Below are 22,535 nucleotides of genomic sequence, written 5' to 3' on the forward strand. Positions count from 1 at the left end.
CAACGTGACCGGGTCCACAGATACTTGCGCACTTTCAAGTAGAAAACTATTTTGGCACCCGCTTACAGACGTTCGTTCCGTGTTCCTACTTTCTTTCGTCCGTGTCTCTGTCGTTTGTTTATTTCCCATTTTCTTTCCCATTTCTTTGTTTCCTATCTTCTCCTCTTTTTATTCCCTCCTCTAATAAGAGTAGACGGGCGCTGTGCCCTTCTCGGTGGCGGTTGTGAGCTTGCTCCCTCCCTGTTTCCTTTGTGTGCTTGTATGTTTCCATAAAATAATAATAATATTATTATTATTATTATTATTATTATTATTATTATTATTATTATTATTATTATTATTATTATTATTATTATTATTATTATTATTATTATTATTATTATTATTATTATTATTAATAATATCTGCTTTTTAGTTAGTAACACTCCGCCTTTCTTTCTTTTGTTCCTTTGTATCCATCTTGAGCAAAACGAGAACAAGGTGAAAGCAGGAGCCAACGTTTCGACAAGCGGACTTGTCTTCTTCGAGAAGAGAACTCCACCTGTCGCCTTTAAGAATACAAGTCCACTTGTCGAAACGTTGGCTCCTGCTTTCACTTTGTTCTCGTATTGCTCGTCGTCTTGAATTTCCATCTCCCGCGCTGGATTTGTATCCATCTTGTGGTTTATGCAGTTGGAAATACCATGTTGATTTAGGTACACCTCCGGGGTCTAACATGTTCTTCATTTCCTTCGTGCTAAATATATGCGCAAGTTGTAATCACCTCATTGACAAAGATTTTATGTACTGTTCGATCAAAAGCAGGCGGTTAAACGGCTGAAGAAAAAAAAACCTACTGAACACCCACTCGCTCATTTGGACGGATTCGAATCGTGGCGGGCAACGTAGGGGATTTTACGGTATGTCTTCGCCGCCTGCTCTCCTAGCACGGTGCCTCACACTAAGGGCAAACAAGTTATTCCCCCCCATAGCAGCACTAACCAAACCACATAGAAAAGGCACACGAAAAACGACGACTCAAGCTCAGTTGAACGTCTTGCTAATGCGATAAACCTTTCATCACTTGCATTCGGACTCTTCGCTTTGCTATTCAAATAGCCTCCTCTGATATACGCAAGAGCTTGTTGTATAAGCAGAGATTTAAAGCGGCGCCACCGCGCGGTTCCTGTCATCCTACTTTACGCGGAGCGTTTGACGTGCGTAACTCCAAAATCAGTGCAGTGCCTGCAGTTACACTATGGGGGAGTAACCGCTTTCTTTTGTTACAAATATACATTTAAATTTTAACGTTCTTCGCAGTACATTTGCACTTATAATAAAGCGCTGGCCACTGCGTTACGTGGACTGCTTTTCGCATTAAGCTTTTATTTGTGAGCGATTCTCGGAGCGCATGCAATCTGACAAGGCAGTGCTAACAAAATTCTTAAATGGGAAATCGCGCTGTCTTTTCTATATAACGTCGTTGCTTAAAGTTTCTCCGGGTTCATTCACCCTAATAAAGGAGTGGTGGCAGCTCCGTTATGTTGGATTCAGTTGCTTATTTCTTCCGTTTCGTTCCATTCCTAAGTGTTGTAAGGAGTACATTCGCTCTGACAAACGAATCCTGGCAACTGGTTTAGACGGGAGCTGATCAACTTTCCCGTTTGACTCCATGTTTAAGGAGTCCATTGCAGTAGATTGTACTGTACAATGTACAATGTACTCCATTAAAGTACATTAATTCCAACGGGCAAGGGCTGGTTATTCCTTCACGCGGTAGTTCACTGCTTTTCTCATTTCGCTCCACTTTTCCGGCTTTGTCAGGATGCATTCACTCTAACAAACGAGTGCTGGTAATTGCTTTAAGTGCGAGTTGGCTTGTTTTTCTGTTTCACTACATTGTTGTGGGGTTATTTCGGTACATTCATTCTAACCTATTCACAGGTCAACTTTACGCGTCTTAAGCGTGACTGCAATGGTGAGGTTATAATTGCTATTTTTTTGTTTTATTTATTGAGCATACAAAGAAAAGGTAAGCTGAATATTTTTTTTTAATATCTTGAGTGGCTGTGCTTCACTGTATTGCATAGATTGCTGGGACAGTCGGATAAATAAACTCTTATGTATAATGCTTCCAGCCTTTCTTTTGGATTTGTTGACCTTGCAACAGAAGGGCACAAAATGTGAGAACATTGCGACTTGCCCGTCTAGGGAATATTTCCGGGCCTTAGAAGGGCATAAATTCCCTACCACGTCGTAACATTGGTGGCAGCGGCGCGATGAACATCTCAGAATTCATGGGTGCAAAGTGCGTGGCTTTTCTTCAGCGAGGTATCCCCAAGCTGCGCAGCCCACCAAGAACAACACCTAAGCAGGTGTTCAACATTCGTCCTCCGTACTTTATTTTTTCTCTTGTCGGTGCGTTTCGTTCGCTCGTTCTCATTTTAGTTGATCACGTGCCAATTAGCCCACCACTTAGCCTCGTTGCTGCCCTGAGATAACTATAGATGTCACCAAGATCAAATTCACCGAATATGGGGCAACATTATAGCGGATGCGTTCGCCAAGTGAAATGTGTGCGGATGAAAAACAGGCTTTGAAAAAAAAAAATTGCTCCAAGAGAGTGTTCGAAAGTAATATGTGCAGGAACGGTTTCAAACGGGTGACTCCTGTGTGGGCGACGTTTCCAATTGGGTGGTTTGATTTCCGGCAGCGGAAATTCTTAATGCAAGTGCCCGAAAGAAACAGCTTCGTTAAAAAACTGGCGATGATTCACGAAGGGTTCCACAGGTCTGTTTTCTTTTTTTCCTATTAGTCGTTCGCATCGTGGCATCATTAAAGTACTATCTTAAAGCACTATCTAAAGCACTATCTGACGATAAAGCGTCAACTTGTCAGTGAGAAAAGTAAGCGACACGACAAGGGTCCCTCGCGCGTCTTCGCGAACGAAAACTGAAGGCGACTTGAAGAGCTGTCAGCGCCGCTAAATGTTGCGTGACGAGTCGTGCATCACCACTTCGGGCGAGTTGACCTTCCTATTGATGCATGGTTCGCAGTTCCCACTGCGACACGTGCGCGATCGCAAAAATATACAAACACACTGCGCATTTGGTCAGTCACGCACTGCCGTCACTCGGTCATTAGCGGCGGGCCGTAATTGCAATCACGTGTCCTCACACGTCAATTCGTCATGATATCGCGTCGAGAACCACCGAAGGGAATGCTTCTTCTTTTCCTTTGATCCTTTGAAATCGGGGTGCACCTTAACGCTATGGAAGCATATGCGGCACTCTACGGCACTTCTGATCAGTGTTGCCGACACTATTTTCGAGCGTGCCGCAAAACCGGGACCACCAAGTCGCCGAAGTTTCGCTAAATCACGTTGCCAAGTCGCTCAAATTGTAGCTGAAACTGCCGAGTGACATTTGAGTAACTCAGGCTGTTTGGAACACTACAAACTAACATTACGCAACTAATCTACGGAAACGTTTGCGCGCACCAGCGCGCCATGCATCTCGGAGGCCACACGCAGGCTTTGCGGCGGCGGCTCTAGATGGCGCTGAGTGTTCCTAGGGAAGCGCGACGGACCCCCTGCTGCGGTACACGCCTCACACACAACTCTTCGTGGTGAAAGCAGCGCTAAAAGGCGGAGAAATACACAGGTCAGCGACTGCACTGTGCATGCCGTTATTTCTGCGGCGCTTTAACCACGAAGATGAACCGACTCGCCCAGTGTTACATTTAACTCGTTTCGACGGTGGCAATACGTTATCTCGCTATAGCGATTCGATGCTAACCCGTTATCCTCGACAGTCTTCGATGGGATGGGCTCTGCCGCAATCTTTACTTTCTTGCGCTGATCTAATGGCTCTCAAAATAAACCAATTGCGTTTATAAATGTATCAGCATATCGAACCACTGTCAATGGCAAAGCGCGCGACGATATCTCTCGCTTGAGTGAGGCTGTAAGTGAGCAATGTGGGCGCGCGCTCGCACGCGTCGGCAAGCGTCGGCAGGCGCACGCGCGGTCTTGGCTTTAGTTTAAGCGCGCCCTTCCTCCGGCTGAGGACGAAGTAACACGAGTCACGTTCACTGCGCGTCTCTAATGCTGCTGTCGCGCTTTCATAACAATGGTCAAGCGAATCGTGTCCTCTGGTTCAACACGTTTTGCCCCCCGTATTCTGACATACATCCCAACCTGGAGCCGATGCTTGACTTTAAGTGACGCGCCTGTCGTGACCGCTCCGATGCAAACACACAGTGAGCGTCTTTGGGCAGGTTCGCGTTGCGCGTCATTCGGACCGAGTCCAAGAGTGGGCTTCAAGCTAGGGTGCATTCCCGAATACGAGGGGTTAATGCTCAATAAAGGTACCGCCTTCTCCGCGAGGTGCGCCGTGGTGGCTGAGGGACGCGTTTGTTACCGAAATCCGCATCACGTCTCTCGTAACGCCCGAGCCGCCGCTGACAAAGTTGTCCTGTCAAGGATGGTCCAGCCGAGAATTTATCTCAGAGTGTATGTCGCACAGTGACAACGATGCTCGATTCCGTAACATAACACATGCCCAATTCCACCGTGTTGGTTATACCTCAACTAACGTATCCGCCATATATGCCAGAGTTTAATTTGTGGCCCGTAACGTCATATTTCTGGAGAGAGACAAAAAAGAAGAACAAGCTTTGATGGTAAGCCTTCTGGAACGTTGCACATTCACAACGAGAACCCCGATAACCGATTATATATTAGGACGAGCCGCTTTGAACAGTTTAATAACTGACGCCATCGGTACGCGTGACGATACGTAGTTTATTAGCGGTCGCTGCTAAACAAAGTAACAGTCGGAGGCGATGCATACGTCCGCCGCAACGGGACGGGTAGGCACCGATGCTTGCGTCGGTCCCAGCTTTACTCGTAGTAATTCTTGTACGTCGAGTAGGCGCAATGAAAGGCGTGTATGCCTCCGGTCATTAGACCAACGACCTGCGTGAGAGTAATACAGAAAGATAAGATATTATGGCAGAAACCATCCAAGATGATATTCAAAGCCAGTGATAGCTTTCTTGTTTAAACTGCTGCATATCCCCAAGCCAGCCGTTGATCACGAGACTTAGTTGCAGGCACTTCTTCGCCCTTTGTTTTTCATTAAACGTTCTTCTTTCCCAAAGGCACATCAGCATAGACACCAAGTGGCCGCCTCATTGCCAGCCGCAATGCCAAATCATACAACACCGTATAGTCTGTTGCAATCGCAGCAGCCCAGTTAAAACTTCGGAGCAAGCTCCATTACCGCTTTAGTATCTTGGCTCCAGGGCTGGGCAAAGACACTTTGCACTTGTATCACGATGCGATACAAGATATTCGGCCAACGAGTATTTGAGATACGGATACAAGATACTGCAATTATTGGATCTGATACAATAGATTACATTTGTATCTTAAGGTACTTCAATACATTCGCAAATTTCGTATTAAAGATCTATGTGATGTTGCAGCAAACGCGAACGCACCAAAATTTTTGCTTGGAAATTCCTCAACTCTTAGCAAGCTTGCTTTATTTGAATGAAATGTCTGTTGTAATCCCAAAATTTTTGTCATTCTCGCTCGAAGCATAATATTTTCATTCCGAAGCAATTTACTGGGTTCCTCTAGCTGCTTAACACGAAAGCTCTTTATACGTTGCGCTGCAGGCGGTTTCTGCTTGTCGCTTTTGTAGTTGATGGGAATCGCTGCCAGCTAGCGGACCGTCACCTAATTGAAAGAATGTCAATAAGAAGCCATCTACATGATGGCGCAAATAGCGCTGTGGAGTCTTACCTTGTCCGTAAAAGCATTTCCCTTTACGCAATGTCGGATCACGGGGCGGGTGTACAGCAGCAGCGAGGCTGGTAGCGGCATTTCTTTTTTTTTTTTTTTTGACGCATCTTTGTATACAGAGAGCACATAAAGCTGGAATGACCTTCCCTATTCTGCTTATCTGCTGGCGCGAAGCGTTCGTTAGCAACGTCTTCATTAAAGTGCAACCCTTCTAAGATTTTTTTTTTCTCTTCGAGCAAAATTGTGTGCCCCAAAAACGTTTCATACGTACTGCAGCAGCACGAAACGTCGTGAAGTACCGCCGCTATTGAGCCTATAGTGCCACTTCTATAGCACCGATTACTTCGTGATTTGTAACAGTATTAGAAATTTAACGGCGAGCTAATAAAAAAAAGGAATATCTAAGTAGAATAGAAAATCGGTTCCGTATCACACAATCACAGTTTCTGGGCTGGTTACCTTCGATGCGGTAAGCTACTAACGACAGGATGCAAACAATAGACAGTTTTAGCAGAGCGCTTGCTTGCGCTCCGCTCAGCACACGTTTCACGCGCACCGGTGGCTGCATAGAATGCATTGGTTTCGCTTATCTAACAAGCGCGTCTCCCAGAGACGTCACTGACGTGCTCTAAGCTTGGGGGTAAAACGATTACGAAAGCAACTACACACTCCCTGACGCACCGCTAAATCAGGTTCCTAGCGGAACGTGGTCAGCGTCCCACGTTCCGCTGCCGCTATATGTGCTGTGCGCACGCGCGTCAGAGTTCCCGGTAGCATTTTGCTGAGCGGCTGCGTGCCAATTGTTGTGATAGGCCGGTCTGAGCGGAGCGGACCGTAAACGCTCTGCTAAAACTCTCTAATGCGTGAAGGGGCTTATCGTCGCACTTACGGGAGGCGCGCCGACTTCGTTCGATTCTCGGACAACCCCGACGCTTGAGAAGATGTACATGAGTGCAGCCGTCCCGTTGAACAGCACGTACTGCGCATGCGTCGAAGGCCGAGAAGATAAGTTGGACGTAATCGACGCCGAGCAATGTTAGTTTGCAGTCGACTCGCAAGCGCGACGTGGACCGTTCTGCTGTAGCAGTCTGTTAGAACGGTTCTGTTTGATTGGAAAACGTTCTCCGGCACACGTGGTGTAACTGCCGTTTACGGAACACTAAGCCAAGCTGGTAGCTGAGACCCACAAGTAACAGTGATTAACTTGTTCAGTCATTAGTGTTATTAACTCTATCATTTATTTATTTATTTATTTATTCAAAATACCCCCAAAGGCCCTCATTACGAGGGTATTACATGGGGGGGGGGGGCAATCACAAGCACTGGTCATTAGTTAGTACATACTAAAAACAAGAGAGTGTAACAGAAGTAATAATACAGTGAAACATAGGTAATATTCAAGATAATTAGGTAACAATTATTACAGAGAAAACATTAGTACATATTAGGAGAACATAAGGCAACTGCAATGAAAAACACCAACAAACATCGAAAACACTGTAAAAGTACCAAAAAAGAATAATAATACGATTAGTCGACAAGTCGTGAGCGAATTAAATGTTGAAACTTAGTCAAGTCTGGTTCCGTGGCAATGACTGATAGTAAGGCGTTCCATTCAGTTATTGTGCGAGGTAAGAACGAATATGCATAATGGGATGACTGGCAGTTAATGCGTTTGACTTTGTATGGATGGTCAAGGCGTGGAAAAATAACTGTTCGCATAGCTGCAGTTGGCCTAATTGCCAACTGCAGCTATGCGAAGGAAGTAAATAGTGTGGCAATTAGGCACTAACTACTAGGCGCTCTTTTTGGGGAATGTATAAACAATACGTTCGTGTCCGTCTTTAGTCTAGTCATGCTCTCTAACCGTTTTTTTTTTCTGCGCGGCGCCCTTTTCGTGGTGACATCGTGCGTTGCGAAGTGGATGATTTACTGAAGTCAGTCGGTGACGTTTTATGGCAGCGCGCCTCGCGTAGAGGCAGTTGCGCGTTGACTGTTTGGCTGAGGGTGCGGATACCTCCAGAGGAAGAGCACGCTGCCTTTTTGTTTGAAGTGCCACCTCTTTTCGCATAGCGCACGGCCTTGACACCTTGCAGGCGGTGTCGTAAGCGCGTGATCTACGCACCATGCTTGTATGAATGAATGAATGAATGAATGAATGAATGAATGAATGAATGAATGAATGAATGAATGAATTTATTTCTCCTGTCTACAACAGAAAGGAAGCAGAAGCTAAAGGCCATGTGGCCTGACGAAGGCTTCTGCTCCCACAACAATTCGGCACGCAGGCCGTACGCAGCAACATGTATCATACAGACATACTGAAATCAACTGGAGAGTCGCGAGACAGAATATTATTTTCGTGAAACAGAACATGTATGCAAGAAATATGAGAAACCAAGAGGATACTCAAAGTACGATGCATTCTGTTTCAGACCAACCACAACCAGAAAACAAAAGAAACAAAAGACTGACTATTTATACTGTGATTCTAATCAGACAAACTCAACATTGTTCAGAATGAGAAAATTTTTGATTTATTCGAATATTCTATAATTTCATTCTCAAAATCACGTAAGCGATTTAGTAGGGTAGATGCCTGGTAACTAACTAGTTGTTTTCCGTAATTGTTTTTTATTTTTGGTGTTCTCATGTTATGTTGTCGATGGGGGGGGGGGGGGAGGTCTGTAATGCGGATTGATGGGTACATTCAAGATGCAGTGTGATTTGTTTTGTTTAATGTACTGCAGCAACTTGTAATAGTACACCTGGTTTGCCTTTAAGATATAATGTTTCATAAGAAATGGTGCGGTTCTAAAGTTTTGTACAGGGCCATAATATCCCTCGAATGCGCGTAAGCCTCGTTTTTGTAGCACTATCAATTTATTATAATTTTTTTGCGAAGTAGTGCCCCAAATTATGTGCAGTAGGTTAATCTAGAATAAATGAGCGCGTAGTATAAAGAACTTTTCAACCATGGAGGAACCAGAGTACTCAGTCTGTATAAGCAACCAACAGTTCTGCTTAGTTCGATAGCAAGTTTATCGATGTGCATGTTCCAGGCCAAATCCTCTTGGAACCACACTCCCAGAAAATTTTTGACGCTTTACCTGCTCTATCAGCCTATCTTCAAAAAGAATAGCCGCATCGCATTTACGTGGTTTATTAGTAGCAGCAAATATCATATATTTTGTTTTGGAGGAATTCATTTGTAGCTTATGTTGTAACCAGCAAGAGAGTTGTTTCAGGCAATTGCGAACTTTTAGTTCGAGCTCTGTTAAAGTAGCAGCTTTAAAGAATATGTTAGTATCATCTGCATACATAACTAATTCAGGAGACTCGGGCATGTCACACAGATCATTAATAAATATTACAAACAGAAGAGGTCCAAGTATTGATTCTTGTGGAACACCCGTTACGATTTCCGCGTAATACGAAACATCATTATTTACACTGACACATTGATAGCGATTGGTTAAGTAATGTCGTAAAAGTTCCACTAATACATTTACGCTGACATATGTCAGTGTAAATAATGAAACATCATTATTTACACTGATATATCGATAGCGATTGGTTAAGTAATGTCGTAAAAGTTCCATTGCGACATTTACACTGACATATTGATAGCGATTGGTTAAGTAATGTCGTAAAAGTTCCATTACGACATTTACACTGACATATGTCAGTGTAAATAATGAAACATCATTATTTACACTGACATATTGATAGCAATTGATTAAGTATTGTCGTAAAAGTTCCATTGCGACATTTACACTGACATATGTCAGTGCAAATAATGAAACATCATTATTTACACTGACATATTGATAGCGATTGGTTAAGTAATGTCGTAAAAGTTCCATTGCGACATTTACACTGACATATGTCAGTGTAAATTATGAAACATTATTTACACTGACATATCGATAGCGATTGGTTAAGTAATGTCGTAAAAGTTCCATTACGACATTTACACTGAAATACGTCAGTGTAAATAATGAAACATCATTATTTGCACTGACATATCGATAGAGATTGGTTATGTCGTAAAAGTTCCATTACCACATTTACACTGACATATGTCAGTGTAAATAATGAAACATCATTATGTACACTGACATTGATAGCGATTGGTTAAGTAATGTCGTAAAAGTTCCTCGTACACCGCACTGTTCCAATTTTAATAAACTGTGGCATACTGAATCAAAGGCTTTCTTGATGTCTACAAATAAACCTAATGTGTACATTCTATTTTCAATATTTGTTATTATTTTATGTTTGATATTAAGAAGAGTTGCATCATAAGATTTATTTTTTTGGAATCCATATTACATGTCACTGATTACATTATATTTACTGAAAAATGTTTGTAGCCCAACATTCAGGGCACTCTCGAACACCTTTGATAGAACAGGTTAGACAGATATCGGCCGGAAGTTTGTCATTAAATGTTTATCGCCTCCTTGGTAAATAGGGCATGCGCGCGCTATTTTTAGACAATCAGGAAATATACCGCTTTCAAACATTCTGTTTATGACGTGAACAATGACAGGTGCAATTATATCAGCAGCATATTTAATTGGTACTGGTTTCACATCGCCATACTCAGCAGAGACATTATTTTTTTACTTTAAACAGCAGCTGCACAACTTCAGAAGGTGTAACAGGTGTACGTACCACTGAGTTAGTAAGACTGAATTTATTCACTATAGATGTGGCCGTGGGTTCCCCCTTGTCGGGATGCTGGGTACTGGAGACGAAATATTCATTCAGAGCAGGTGCTACTTCTCTGCCTGTCAACACGCCAGTGGTTGTCTTTATGTTTATCTCCGTGTTCTGTCTTTTAGTAGATGTTAAGTCTCTAACTTCATTCCAAACTTTCCTAGGGTTATTTTTTTATTTTAGCAAATAACCGTTCATAGCACTTACTTTTTGCTTGCTTTAATTCACTGTTGACCTTATTTCTGTATTTTTTGTAATCAGTCAACAATTGCACACTCCTGCATTTTACAAAACAAGTGATACATTTTGTTTTTTCTTGTTATCATTTTTAGCAAAGCAGCATTTATCCAAGGTTTTCGTATTTTCTTGCTCCTCTAATTGCACAATTTCAACGGAAACGCTAGGTCGTAGCACGTAATCATTTCATGAAAGAACAATTCGTAGGCTGGGCTATTGGATCTTGTTTTTCAAATACAGATGACCAGTCTGTTGATAGGATCAAAGCGCGAAAATTTTCTAATGCGCTTCCGTGGAAACTGCGAATCTGTGCTTTTCTTTCCTCCTTCCCCTCGTTTGTGCGCGTAAGGAACGGAACAAGGTCGGTGCAATGTCGAAACTTGATTGCGATACCTTCCCTAACCCAATTTGTGAAATTCTGTCAATTGATCAATTAAGTATTTCGATTTCCCGCGCACATCCGCCTCTACCAGAAATCCTCCTCACGGATTAGAATTTTCCTATACCAACCACTGCAGCCAGTTTTCGAAGTAATTTGGCTAGTTCCGCCAGCACGGCCGGTAGATCTTCGAGCTGGGCAGCGTTTGTATATTCGGTGCGGAGACTGGAGTCCTCGACGAGCACGGATACTCACGTAGAAAATGCTGGGCAGGTAGTAGGCAGAGGTGGCGCTCAGGAAGCTGGACACGATCATGAAGATGCCGTTGAAGAAGAAGGTGTACGCAGTACCCCCCAGGCAACTTTGCGCTTTCGTGTCCGTTGTGCCCAGCATGAAGTACAGCACTAGGCCGCCCAACTGCGATTCACAAGACGCACACAATCAGTCCCAAGTTTATACAACTTTTTCAAGTATTGCATACTTCTTTTAATTGTATGGAGTGCCATAACACAGAACTAGGTAGGAAATAAACTGCGATGGGCACCTCGGGCTAGAATATGTTCATAATCAATAATAGACGGTTGGCAGCAAAGCTTTAAAGTTGCAGAATAGAAGTGAACACACTGAATGTCAATTAAGGAAACAATGGATAGGTTAAGGTTAAACTGAAATGAAATGTAATTTATTTTGTGGATTAGACATTTATGGACAACAGTAACAGTACTGGTTTAGTACTGTTACTTTGTTGTGACTGGTATAACAGCCACAACAAAGCGATAAGTAGTGCAGACATAATGCAATCCAACAACGAGAACTGGTATAGGGAAGAAAAAGTTGCGAAGAACAATTAAACCGCGCTAAGCACTAATATTTCTATACGGTGGCGTAAAATGTTGGTAAACCGAGTCAGGCAGCACCCACCTCGCAAAAGCTATCGACGGTAATGCGATCAGCACGCGAACAATGCCTGATTTAGGATCTGTGGTGGTCATTCTTCGATTTTCCACTGCTTCGGCTATCTGTGACACACGCTGCATGTCTCCGGGATCGGCCCACTTTCCTATGACGCTAGTTCACCAGGGTCGGTCGTGTGACCATGGAGGCATAACGACGACTGCGTGTTGACGATGCAGTGACGGCGATGGAATGACAAAGCAGGAATGAGGTCGGTCTAACGACAAAGGTGGCACGACGACGACAGCATGTTGACAACGCAATGACGACGATGGAATGACAAAGAAGGAATGTGGTCGGTTGAACGACGAAGGTGGTACGACGACGACAGCATGTTGAAGACGCAGTGACGGCGATGGAATGACAAATAAGGAATGTGCTCGGTTTAACGACGAAGTTGGTACGACGACGACAGCATGTTCACGACGCACTGACGAGGTTGGAATGAAAAAAGAAGGAATGTGGTCGATTGAACAACGAAGGTGGTAGGCCGATGACCGCATGTTGACGACGCAGTGACGATGATGGAATGACAAAGAAGGAATGTGGTCGGTTGAACGGCAAAGGTGGTACGACGACGACAGCATGTTGACGACGCGGTGACGACGATGGAATGACAAAGAAGGAATGTGGTCGGTTGAACGACGAAGGTGGTACGACGACGACAGTATGTTGACGACGCACTGACGACGATGGAATGACAAAGAAGGAATGTGGTCGGTTGAACGACAAAGGTGGTACGACGACGACAGCATAACGACTACGGGATGACGCATGGCGACGATGGTTTAACTACAACGTGATAACGACCAGTGTATGACGAAAATGGTGTTACGACGACTGTATGACGACGACGGCGGTGTCACAAAGAATGCACGACGACTGGTCGACGAAGCGATGACGACGGCGGCATGACAAAGGCAGTACAACCACGATTGAATGACGACAACGCGATTACGATTGAACTACGAGGAAAGACTTACGCTGAGGAAGGGACGAAGGCGGTATGACAACACCGCGCGAAAATTGGATGACGTTTCTGAAATGACGATGGTACGTCGACAATGTGCGACGACGGCATTACGAAAAGGGGATGACGACGAATGCACAAAGACGATGGCGCGACGACGACGGCATGATGAAAGTCAGATCGCGAGGCTGGTATGACGACGATGGAACGGTCCACGACGGACTCTAGATCACGAAACCTATTTCGCGGCCAGAATAGTAGACAACATGAGTCACTGAGTCGGCGCAAAAAGACAGATAGCTGGGCTCAATGTATCTGAAGTAGACAAAGAATGCTGACCGCATTAACGAAATTACTTTATGAAGGCCGCGTTGCCGCCGTAGCTTTTACGCCAGCAAATAATTAAGCCCCGTCACGCATGGCAATGAGATTCATCAACTTGTTTCATCAAAAGCATAAAGACCATCTGACATAACCCAGTATGTAATTGCGAGGTAATCGATATTCAAAGTCTTAACGTTGTTTCAAGTCAGATGGAGGACGTTTAGGCAGAACCATGCACACGCACCATTCGCATGCTGGTTAGCCAGCTACCACTTTGAGCTCCCTTAGAAATCAACGCCAGACTTCTCTCTATGGTAATTATTGTAATAAATTATTTTGGTTTTTCTTCTTTCTTTTTTGCCTACAGCAAGACACTCTATATATCTTCGTTTAATTAACTCAACGCTAGTGGGTCGAGTCTAAACTCGGCCTGACCAAGCTCCACCCGACTGCGTCTACACGCATCACACTTTGCGCGCAGCCACTGCAATGGCGAGTCGAGCCACCCCTCGCTAACGGGTTGACCAAACTCGACCCGACACTTGCTCTGCCCGACTAGCTAGCGTTTACGTGAACCGCAAGACCCGATTTCGGCTCGACGAGCCGACTAGGCGCGACTTTGTCGGATTCAAATCATTACTGCGGGACACCGTGAACTAGGACGAAAGCGAAGTGCAGGCAAGAACAAGTGTCTGTCCTTGTCTCTTGTGTCCTCGCGCAATAAACCGTCGTTTTGTACTTTGAATTATGCATAACCAACTGAGGGGGGGGGGGGGGGGCTCGAACCCTCGACGTTTATCGGAATTCACGTAAACGCGGCCTATACGACGTCGCAAGAGACCGCAACCGTGGCGAACGAGGCGTGTGCACAGAGACGGAATCTTACGATCTCCAAGAAGTTGAAGAGCCCGTTGACAGTCCCGACGTACTCGTCGAAGGAGACCTCGAATATGCGGCCGCGAACTGCTACCATGGTATCCGCAGCGCCGTAGACCCTCGAGGGAGACTCCTAGGGCTGGTGTCGACGGTGGAGAGAGTGTACGGCCTGTCGTTTGAGGGCAGTCTGGGCGCGAAAGGGGCAAAAAAAGTCACAGACCTGAAGGTTGCTCAGGGACAGCTCGGGACAGCTCTAGTCAGTCCTTGAGAGGAAGCTTTCGCTCGGGGACACCTACCTATATACATGGGAAAATACACAGGGATACAAATACACAATGAGAACGAGCACAACCCATCAACTATGAAGAGATTCGAACCATGACCTACACCGCTAAAAGCCAAGGTTCTATGTATGTCAGTTGCGACGGGCACGATCTGCGAAGCGCGGTTTCTGGGGTGCTGGAACACTTTTCGCTGCTTCAAGACTGTGCCCTATAAAGATGTTTCTTACAAAAGTTACTAGAGGGAACTATGGCCCTGCGGTCGTTAGGCGACCATGGGAATGATGCATGCCTTTGTATAACCTTCGTTCTTGTGGCTTCCAGCGTTCTTGTAACAACATTTACAACGACTTATCTTTCTAAATATTCAAGTATGCCGATCCCTTTAAAAAGCGCCCGCACACACGCGTATTCATTGCGAATTGTTGCACTTATGCAACAATATTCTGCTCATGTTGAGCAATGTTGAATGTCACAAAAACAGTTTGAAACTAGAAGGAAAAAAATTTAATCAAACTAATGTACTGCGGATCGTTGCCTTGCTGGCTAAACTATCCTACTCGCAGCTACGGTAGACAGTAGCTTCATAGTCCCCTCAAGTCATTTCTGCAGGATACCCTGCGGGTGCAACCAAATTTTCTTCGGGAACTGCAATGCGGGAAGAATCAATTGAAGACAGATCATAAAGACATGCTAGACGACTCGCAGCATGCGCGATAGGAATGAAGTTTAGATGCCTACGACAGCGTCGCTCACCTTGCACCAGGACCGTCCGGGTTGGACTCTTCTTCTTCGTCGGCTCTGTGAATGTTACGCACCCACTACGTATTTCCACTATGTTTCCATTGCCAACCATGGCCAAACGCCCTTGGCTATACATTGGCTATACGTGCGATACATTGGATGCAACAACTACTACAACAATAACGACAACAACGTAATACGGGGCATTGAAGAGGCAACGCTCCTTAAGGGATATGTAACCGTTTAACCCTAGGGCTTCCTATTAACTCACTAGAAATAACTCTGGTGCTGTGATCATTCAACTACAATGAGAATAACGGTTGGTATACTGATGTCTCTGCTATTCGTGCCCGTTGCTTAAGACCTTCTTGCTGCTTCGTTTATTACCCCTTCTATGCTTTAGTTGGCCCAAATTTGAAGAAAATCCTATCTTTTATAACCCCGAAAGGCATCAGACTGCGCACGCGTACGATTGCCCTGAGAATTGTTGCATTTATTGCTCAATATTTTCTCGAAAAAAAATGTAGTTGCAGAGTTACAACTTAGTTTCAAAGAGACGAAGTTCGCCGAATCCATGCGCTATCATTTCTGATGGAGGCTCCACTTGCTCCAGGCTTATAGTCTGCTCTTTCTAGTAACTTCATTATCAAGTCATCTGCGCTCAACTACCACTTTATGGGAAACTTATGTAGGTAACAATAAAAGTCGGGAAGAAGGCAGCGTGTTCCTAGAGATCGGATACAGGCATCTGATATTCGATCCAGTTAAACGTAAACGTGTATTGCTAGCGAGCACGAGTTCCACTGATGATAATGAATACGGTGATGACGACGACGGTGGTAGAGGCGGTAGTGATGTGATGATGACAACAGAAATTTCGACTCATACCAAGTGCGGTGCACCGGCGAACAATGGGGCTGCGTGGGCAAAAAGTATTTTCAGGGCTGTTCGATTTAAATCTGGCGGATAAGGCTGTCCAAGAAGAAACGGAAAGGAACCGATATTGAAAGCGGAAACACAGTCACAATCATTGCTGATGGAGAGGTAAGTCGAACGTAGTATTTTAATCAAAATGGAGATGTCGGCCCACAGCGAAATGACTGACATGCCACTAGAGAGTATGAGGTTGAGAGATTAAATAAAAAAAAGAAAAAGAAAGCATACACAGAGGACAAATGGACATGATCAGTAAAATCAAGAAAAAATCAAATTGCAGAGACGTTCCTTTATGAAATAAATAAGACGTAAGAAAGGAAACATCTTAAAAGGGCTCTGAAACAATGTTTGAACATAGTAAGGAAATGTTGCCGATTTGTGAATGAGGCTCCTGTGGACTTGTGACCTAAATATTATTCCACAGCATGGAGCAGGGATTTCACCTCTTGTAAAATTCAGTCTAGAATTGCTTGCTCTCACTTCCGCAATGTCGTCATGCAGCGTCACCGCAACAGCTGGACCCGCAACAGCTACTGGCTAATTTCGTAATCGTAAGAGCATTCTTAGTATTACGAATATTGTTCATGTGAGTTAAATAAATGAAAAGAAAGTCACAATCTTGCCCGAAAGGCGAAGCGTCGATTGCGATAGCAAATTAGTAGACAGCTATACGAACTCAGAATAGTAGTTTTAACGGCCGTGTAAACATGTAAACATAGGCATACTATAACTAAATTAACAAATACGATGTCACGCACGCACAAGAAAACCTGAACACACATCTCACCCAATGACCGCGGAAACTCGCTGTAAGTACGCTGCAGTGAGGAAGCGCGGAAGCAGCAGCGAGCGAATTGACCTTCGTGCTGCGTCTGGCATCCCCCCCCCAACGCGAGCTAAGCCGCGAAAACACAGCGCGCGGCGGACTCAGTCTCCGTCGCAGATGGCTTTCTAGATGACGCGGTCCAGGAGGGCGCGCGCGGCTACGCAGCAACCGCCGCAGTAGAGCGTGCCCTCCCTCACCTCCCTCCGGAACCGTGCGCTCGACAGAAGACGGTGCGCTTCCTCTCTACTTGCCTCCCTTGCGTGCGGGATATGGAGCCGCCATCACTGGCTCACCTTCGCACGCTTTCACTCACACACGGCGCACGGCGACGGTGCTTTATACGGAACCTCACGGCGACGGCGACAGCAAAACTGCACCTGGAGTGTCCATAAATTACTATCGCGATAAAATATGCTATCTGAGCCATTCGAGTCTGCTATCTCAAAGACTGATAAACCATTTCGTTGTTGCAGGGTTGGGCCAAGGATAGCCGCTTGTGGCTGTGTCAGCTACGCATTGCCTCTGAGGTGAACACCGTAGCGTGGATGCCACGACCGCGACGGAGTGACGCCATGAGCTGCCTCGCGTTCAATGTTTGCCGTTTGCGCTGTGACGTTTCTAGCACACTGGTGGAAACGAAAGGGGACAGAAAGTACCGGTCCGATAACTGCGTCTAACTTCGCTTGTGCTCGAAATATTAGAAACATGTTTACGGCAGAATATTTACGAGGCGATGTAATTTAATAGCGATGCCATTATACGCATTCTAAGAAAAGTGTTTTCAGGGTCACTTTAACGAAAAAGATACTCAGACGGAGAAAATCATGCAGGACTTGATCAACACTGTTTAGTGAAAAAGTCAAAAGCGTTTTTGCCGCGAGCAATGCAGCAGCAGCTTCAAGGCATGTATCTCGGACGAAGTTCAACCAGCTTTTAATTGGAATTCCTAACGCACGAATCTCTAACCTGCGGTCAAAACTTTTTAAGGGCCTCTTTTCTCACATTCGTTGCTTTCTTTAATTTTTTGTTGTTGTTACTCTTGCGAGGAGTTCGACCAGCTTTTATTTCTAACTCTTAACCCTTTATTGCACAATTTTTTGTTTCCTCAAAATATTTTTCATGGAGTTATAGGGAAGGATAACAGTAGCTTTACTGCCATGGAAACTAACTTTAGCGAATTTCTGGGGTTTGAATTTGCAGAAACCGGGTATGTTGCATATTTGCAACATCGTGCAAATAAAGAAGTTGAATGTGAAAGATAGACTTATTGCGATTCATTCTCTAATGTTTATTTGCACGTGACAATCATTGGTGCACCTATGATTTAGTGTGGAACAAAAAGAGTGCATTGTACTTGCTTGTGCGCCACAGGAGGTTACCACATTTCGTGCAGTACATGGTGCAGATTCCCGTGCAGCCAGGAAGCAATGCAGTTTTTTCGCGTTATTGTCAAAATTTAGAACATAGAAGCACAGACATAAGGCTGTGCCTGTTACGACGCGACACGGCAGCATGCGGATGCACCGCATCCTTTTGAAAAAAAAATCGACCAGAAAACATTTTGCACACATATTGAATCGAAACGGATTTAACTCGTGGTTGTCGTCACTCCTGGAAAGGTCGCTGCGTTCACTATCAGGTGGAATATTGCTCGGCCATCAAAGCGTTCGGGAGCCATTTCCCTTTTCCGAAGAAAATAAACCATGTACACGTTGTTGCATCTGCGCAACATAGCAACGTTCCGTCGCCAGGAACAAAATATTCCGAGATAACAATGTTTTCTTTTAATCTACAGAGTTAGGAGCATGTGGAGCATAGCGTGACAATTTTTTTCGGGCTTTGTCTTATGGAGAAATAAATTTACAAGTGGCAAAACTTATACGTATCACTGCTGGCGGGCGCGCGCAGCCTCCTCCCCGTTTTTCGGTAGAAGATGCGGAGGATGAGCACAGATGGCAGCACAAAGGGGCGCGTTCTTTAGACGAATGTTGCGGAAATGCAACAACGTGTACAGGCAGCTTTAAACGGACTTTGCTTCTTTGTTTAACGCCGTTCATCGGAATGTTGCGTAAATGCAACAATGTGCAGTAAAGGGTTAATGCCGCAATCCCGAATCTGCGTTCAAAATTTACAAGGTCCCCTTTTTTTTTTGCGTTCCTTGCTTTCTTCAATTTTATTTTTCCGTCACTCTTGCGACACTCTCTACGTACTCCTCTCACACATTCCTTTGTTTCAGTCATGAAGAGTCACCTTCGTATGTTTATTTTCTTCCTATGCCCCACAGTGCGTATATGCTGTTCAATGATTTTTGAGATCACCTTCACATCCGACAAGGACGGCAAGTGTTAGTTGGTGTGATGAGATCTGGAAATCAGCAGATCATAGCACAAAACTGACTGATTCTAGACTGGGTTATTAGAGCTAGCTGGAACAAGCATTCATCCTAGCAGTGGGCATACATAGGCGGGTGCTAAAGATTGCATAGGAAGGAATCAGTGGAACAATTTTTAGCGGTAATCATACCGAAATCATAGATCAACGTGCAACTATACGACCATGCGTAGATGGCGGTGAGGCTTTTGAAAGAAAAATGAGAACATGGTGGAACGATTTGAATATTTCCAAGAATCATTTCGAGTAACAACTTCAAAAGGGCAACGGAAAACCAAGCTCTTGCGCATCCGTCGGTTGATATCACGAAGGACGTAATAAATTGCAGCAAGTTTCTGCTTAAGTTCGCCGTCTTCTGTCCCGAGCAGCGGGAACTACCCAAGCGCTGTCCACTTTCACATAATTTGATTAAGTACATCGTTGCAAACTGCAGGACACCACGGGGCAAAAAGTTACAGAGGCACTTTAGTCAACTTACGTGCCTTGAATGCGAAAGCATTCTGAATCCTCCGCGCGGTACTCTTCACTTGGTCATGCGCTCGAACTGGGCAAAGTCAATTTTGAAGGTGGGCCACCCAAGTGAAATTTGGGAGTGGGCCTGGTCGGTTTTGAACGAGGGCCAACTCAATTTACGAATCTTGGGGATGGGCCACCCAAATCTTGTGGGTGAGCAAAGTCAATTTTGGGAGTGGGCTAGGTCGGTTTTGAACGTGCCTCAACTCAACTTCTGAATCAGGCGAAGTCAATTTTTCGGATGTCGGCCACCCAAATTTTGGTAGTGGGTAAAGTCAATTTTGCGAGTGGGCCAGGTCGCTTTTGAACGTGAGCCAAGTAAATATTCGAATTGGGCAAATTCAATTTTCTGGGTCGCAAAGTTAACTTTTGCCAAATACAACGCATATTTAGCAATTTTTTTTATTAATACATCCGTACCAACTCGCTTAGACATCAAGCCCATTAGTTATTAGGTACAGTCGGATATGCGGTGGTTCGAAAATTTTTATCGTGCACAGCGGTTGAGGGACAGCAAGAAAGGATAAACAGGGTTAATTTCACAACAAATGAAGCAGAATCCAGCCATGTGACATGAAAAATAGTGAAACCCGCTTTTAAATTGTAAATAAGTTTGTATAGTTCGTTGGAACGGCTACTTATATCCATTGGTGGAACAGCCACTTCCCCTTTCGGCGCAGCTTCTGGCGCAGGCAAGACGACTGTTTCGCGCAGCAGCAAGCACTTCTGGCGCAGAGTTCAATGCACGTGTTCTCATCATATATTACGCAAACATTAACTTATATAGTCGACATATTGTGGTGATGGGTTTGCGCGAGGCTTACCCTGCGAGTGCGGGCAGGAAATCACACGACGCTTTTCGACACACCGAGGCACAAATGGCGCTACGGCCGCGTTCGTCGATACGGCACACAGAAGGCACCAGACGGACAGATCGTCAACAAACACGTGTTTATAACACAAGATGCAATACATTGCCGCAGACACGGCTAGTGTGCAAAGGCTCACCGCAAGACCGATCAGTACGCGCTCCTGCACTGAACATCATCATCACGCAATATACTCATGTCATGCCATACATATTAAGGAGTTCTCGACGTTTTGCGGCTGCAAGAAAAAATTTGCGTGAGCGACACTGCGCACGGGCGAGACGTAAACAGGGCTCTGCGTCTGCGTCGGCGACTATTTCACCGAAATAGCGCAGCGACCCAAGCGCGACGCAAAACTTCAACAAACATGCCATCACCTATCGAAGTGGCGCCTCTCGCCATATGCCAAATTGGACCTCATCCGCTAATACCATATTTTAACAAAGCACCACGTGCGATTCGGATCGCAGCGGGTATTTTACAAAGCCTTGCTATCAACCATAAACATCGAAAAAGCTTAAGTTTAGTCCGAGAATGCGACGTCCTCCTCCGTCAAGTTGCGTGGTACCACGGAGGTTCGATGACCACCGAAACGAAGCGCCAGCAAGATGGCACAGCGGCACTAAATTGTACTTCCGTGAGAGAAAAAATGCGCGAAGGCCGAACTGCAGGGGCTCCGACGGACCCATATAGATTCTCACTATACAATGCGAAATTCCATGGACGGGCCTCTGCTTCAGTCTATGAAGATGAAGATGATGAAGATGATGAAGATGAAGATGATGATGAAGATGATGAAGAAGATGATGAAGAAGAAGATGATGAAGAAGAAGAAGATGATGATGATGATGATGATGAAGAAGAAGAAGAAGAAGATGATGATGATGATGATGATGATGATGATGATGAAGATGATGACGACGACGACGACGACGACGACGATGATGATGATGATGATGATGATGATAGAGTGCTGTTGGTTTTGGTTTGTTTTGCTAGCTGCGAAGTGTTGACGGAAAGGGGGGATTCGACCTTATGCATGCTTTGGCGCAGGCGCGCCCAATTTTATGCTTAAATGCCGTTTTGACGCAGCATGGGGCAAAGGCCCGGCTCTCGGAGCAGTTCGGCGCATTTGGCGCAGCCGTTCCACCCCTGTTATTGAATATATTCGTTAGAAGGGCCGACACATGGGCTTGCTTTCGGAAGGGGTAATAGGCACGGTACTCTTACATCTCCCGCTAGATGCTTGTTTCCAGGACGAACGGCCACACACGGTTGATCAATCAATGAACTAATCGACCTATGAGGCCTGCAACCAAGCATACATTATCTGACTTTCCCAGCCAGCCAGCCAGCCAGTGTACATTCTGGACACTTTCAAATTCCATCATATTGTCAAATTCTGAAGTGGCGTCATTTTCAACCAATCAGAGCTCCCAAGATGGTGAATTCGACAATACGAAGGAATTTGACCAATTCTAAAATGTCATTCTCGCTTAGCTCATGCCACGCCGGCCCAGCGCAAACCATCTCAGCCCTGCCCGTTGAGCCACCCAGCCAGCCACCAGCCCACCACAGGTAGCCACAGCTTGCCACACAATAAGTCAGTCAAAGGCCAGTCACTCCGTTACTCAAAGACCCCCATTCGCTGGTTTCTCAACCTACAGTAAGATCAAAAACTTCGCCACAATCGTATTTTGACTCGCGACAAAGCGTCCG

General features: G+C 45.0%; 1 protein-coding gene across 1 annotated transcript; it reads right to left on the bottom strand.

Moving 5' to 3' along the window:
* Positions 1-4,775: 4,775 nt before the first annotated feature.
* LOC142587125 (uncharacterized) lies at positions 4,776-14,436 on the bottom strand. The gene is made up of 4 exons (XM_075698014.1): positions 14,267-14,436; positions 11,388-11,549; positions 6,681-6,770; positions 4,776-4,957 (listed from the first exon to the last, which is right to left on the bottom strand). Exons 1-4 carry the CDS (start codon positions 14,351-14,353, stop codon positions 4,883-4,885), a joined length of 414 nt encoding a protein of 137 aa, XP_075554129.1. The 5' UTR covers positions 14,354-14,436; the 3' UTR covers positions 4,776-4,882.
* Between the last annotated feature and the right edge of the window lie 8,099 nt (positions 14,437-22,535).

The sequence above is a fragment of the Dermacentor variabilis genome, chromosome 7 (genome assembly GCF_050947875.1).
Source record: "Dermacentor variabilis isolate Ectoservices chromosome 7, ASM5094787v1, whole genome shotgun sequence".
Classification (NCBI taxonomy): domain Eukaryota; kingdom Metazoa; phylum Arthropoda; class Arachnida; order Ixodida; family Ixodidae; genus Dermacentor; species Dermacentor variabilis.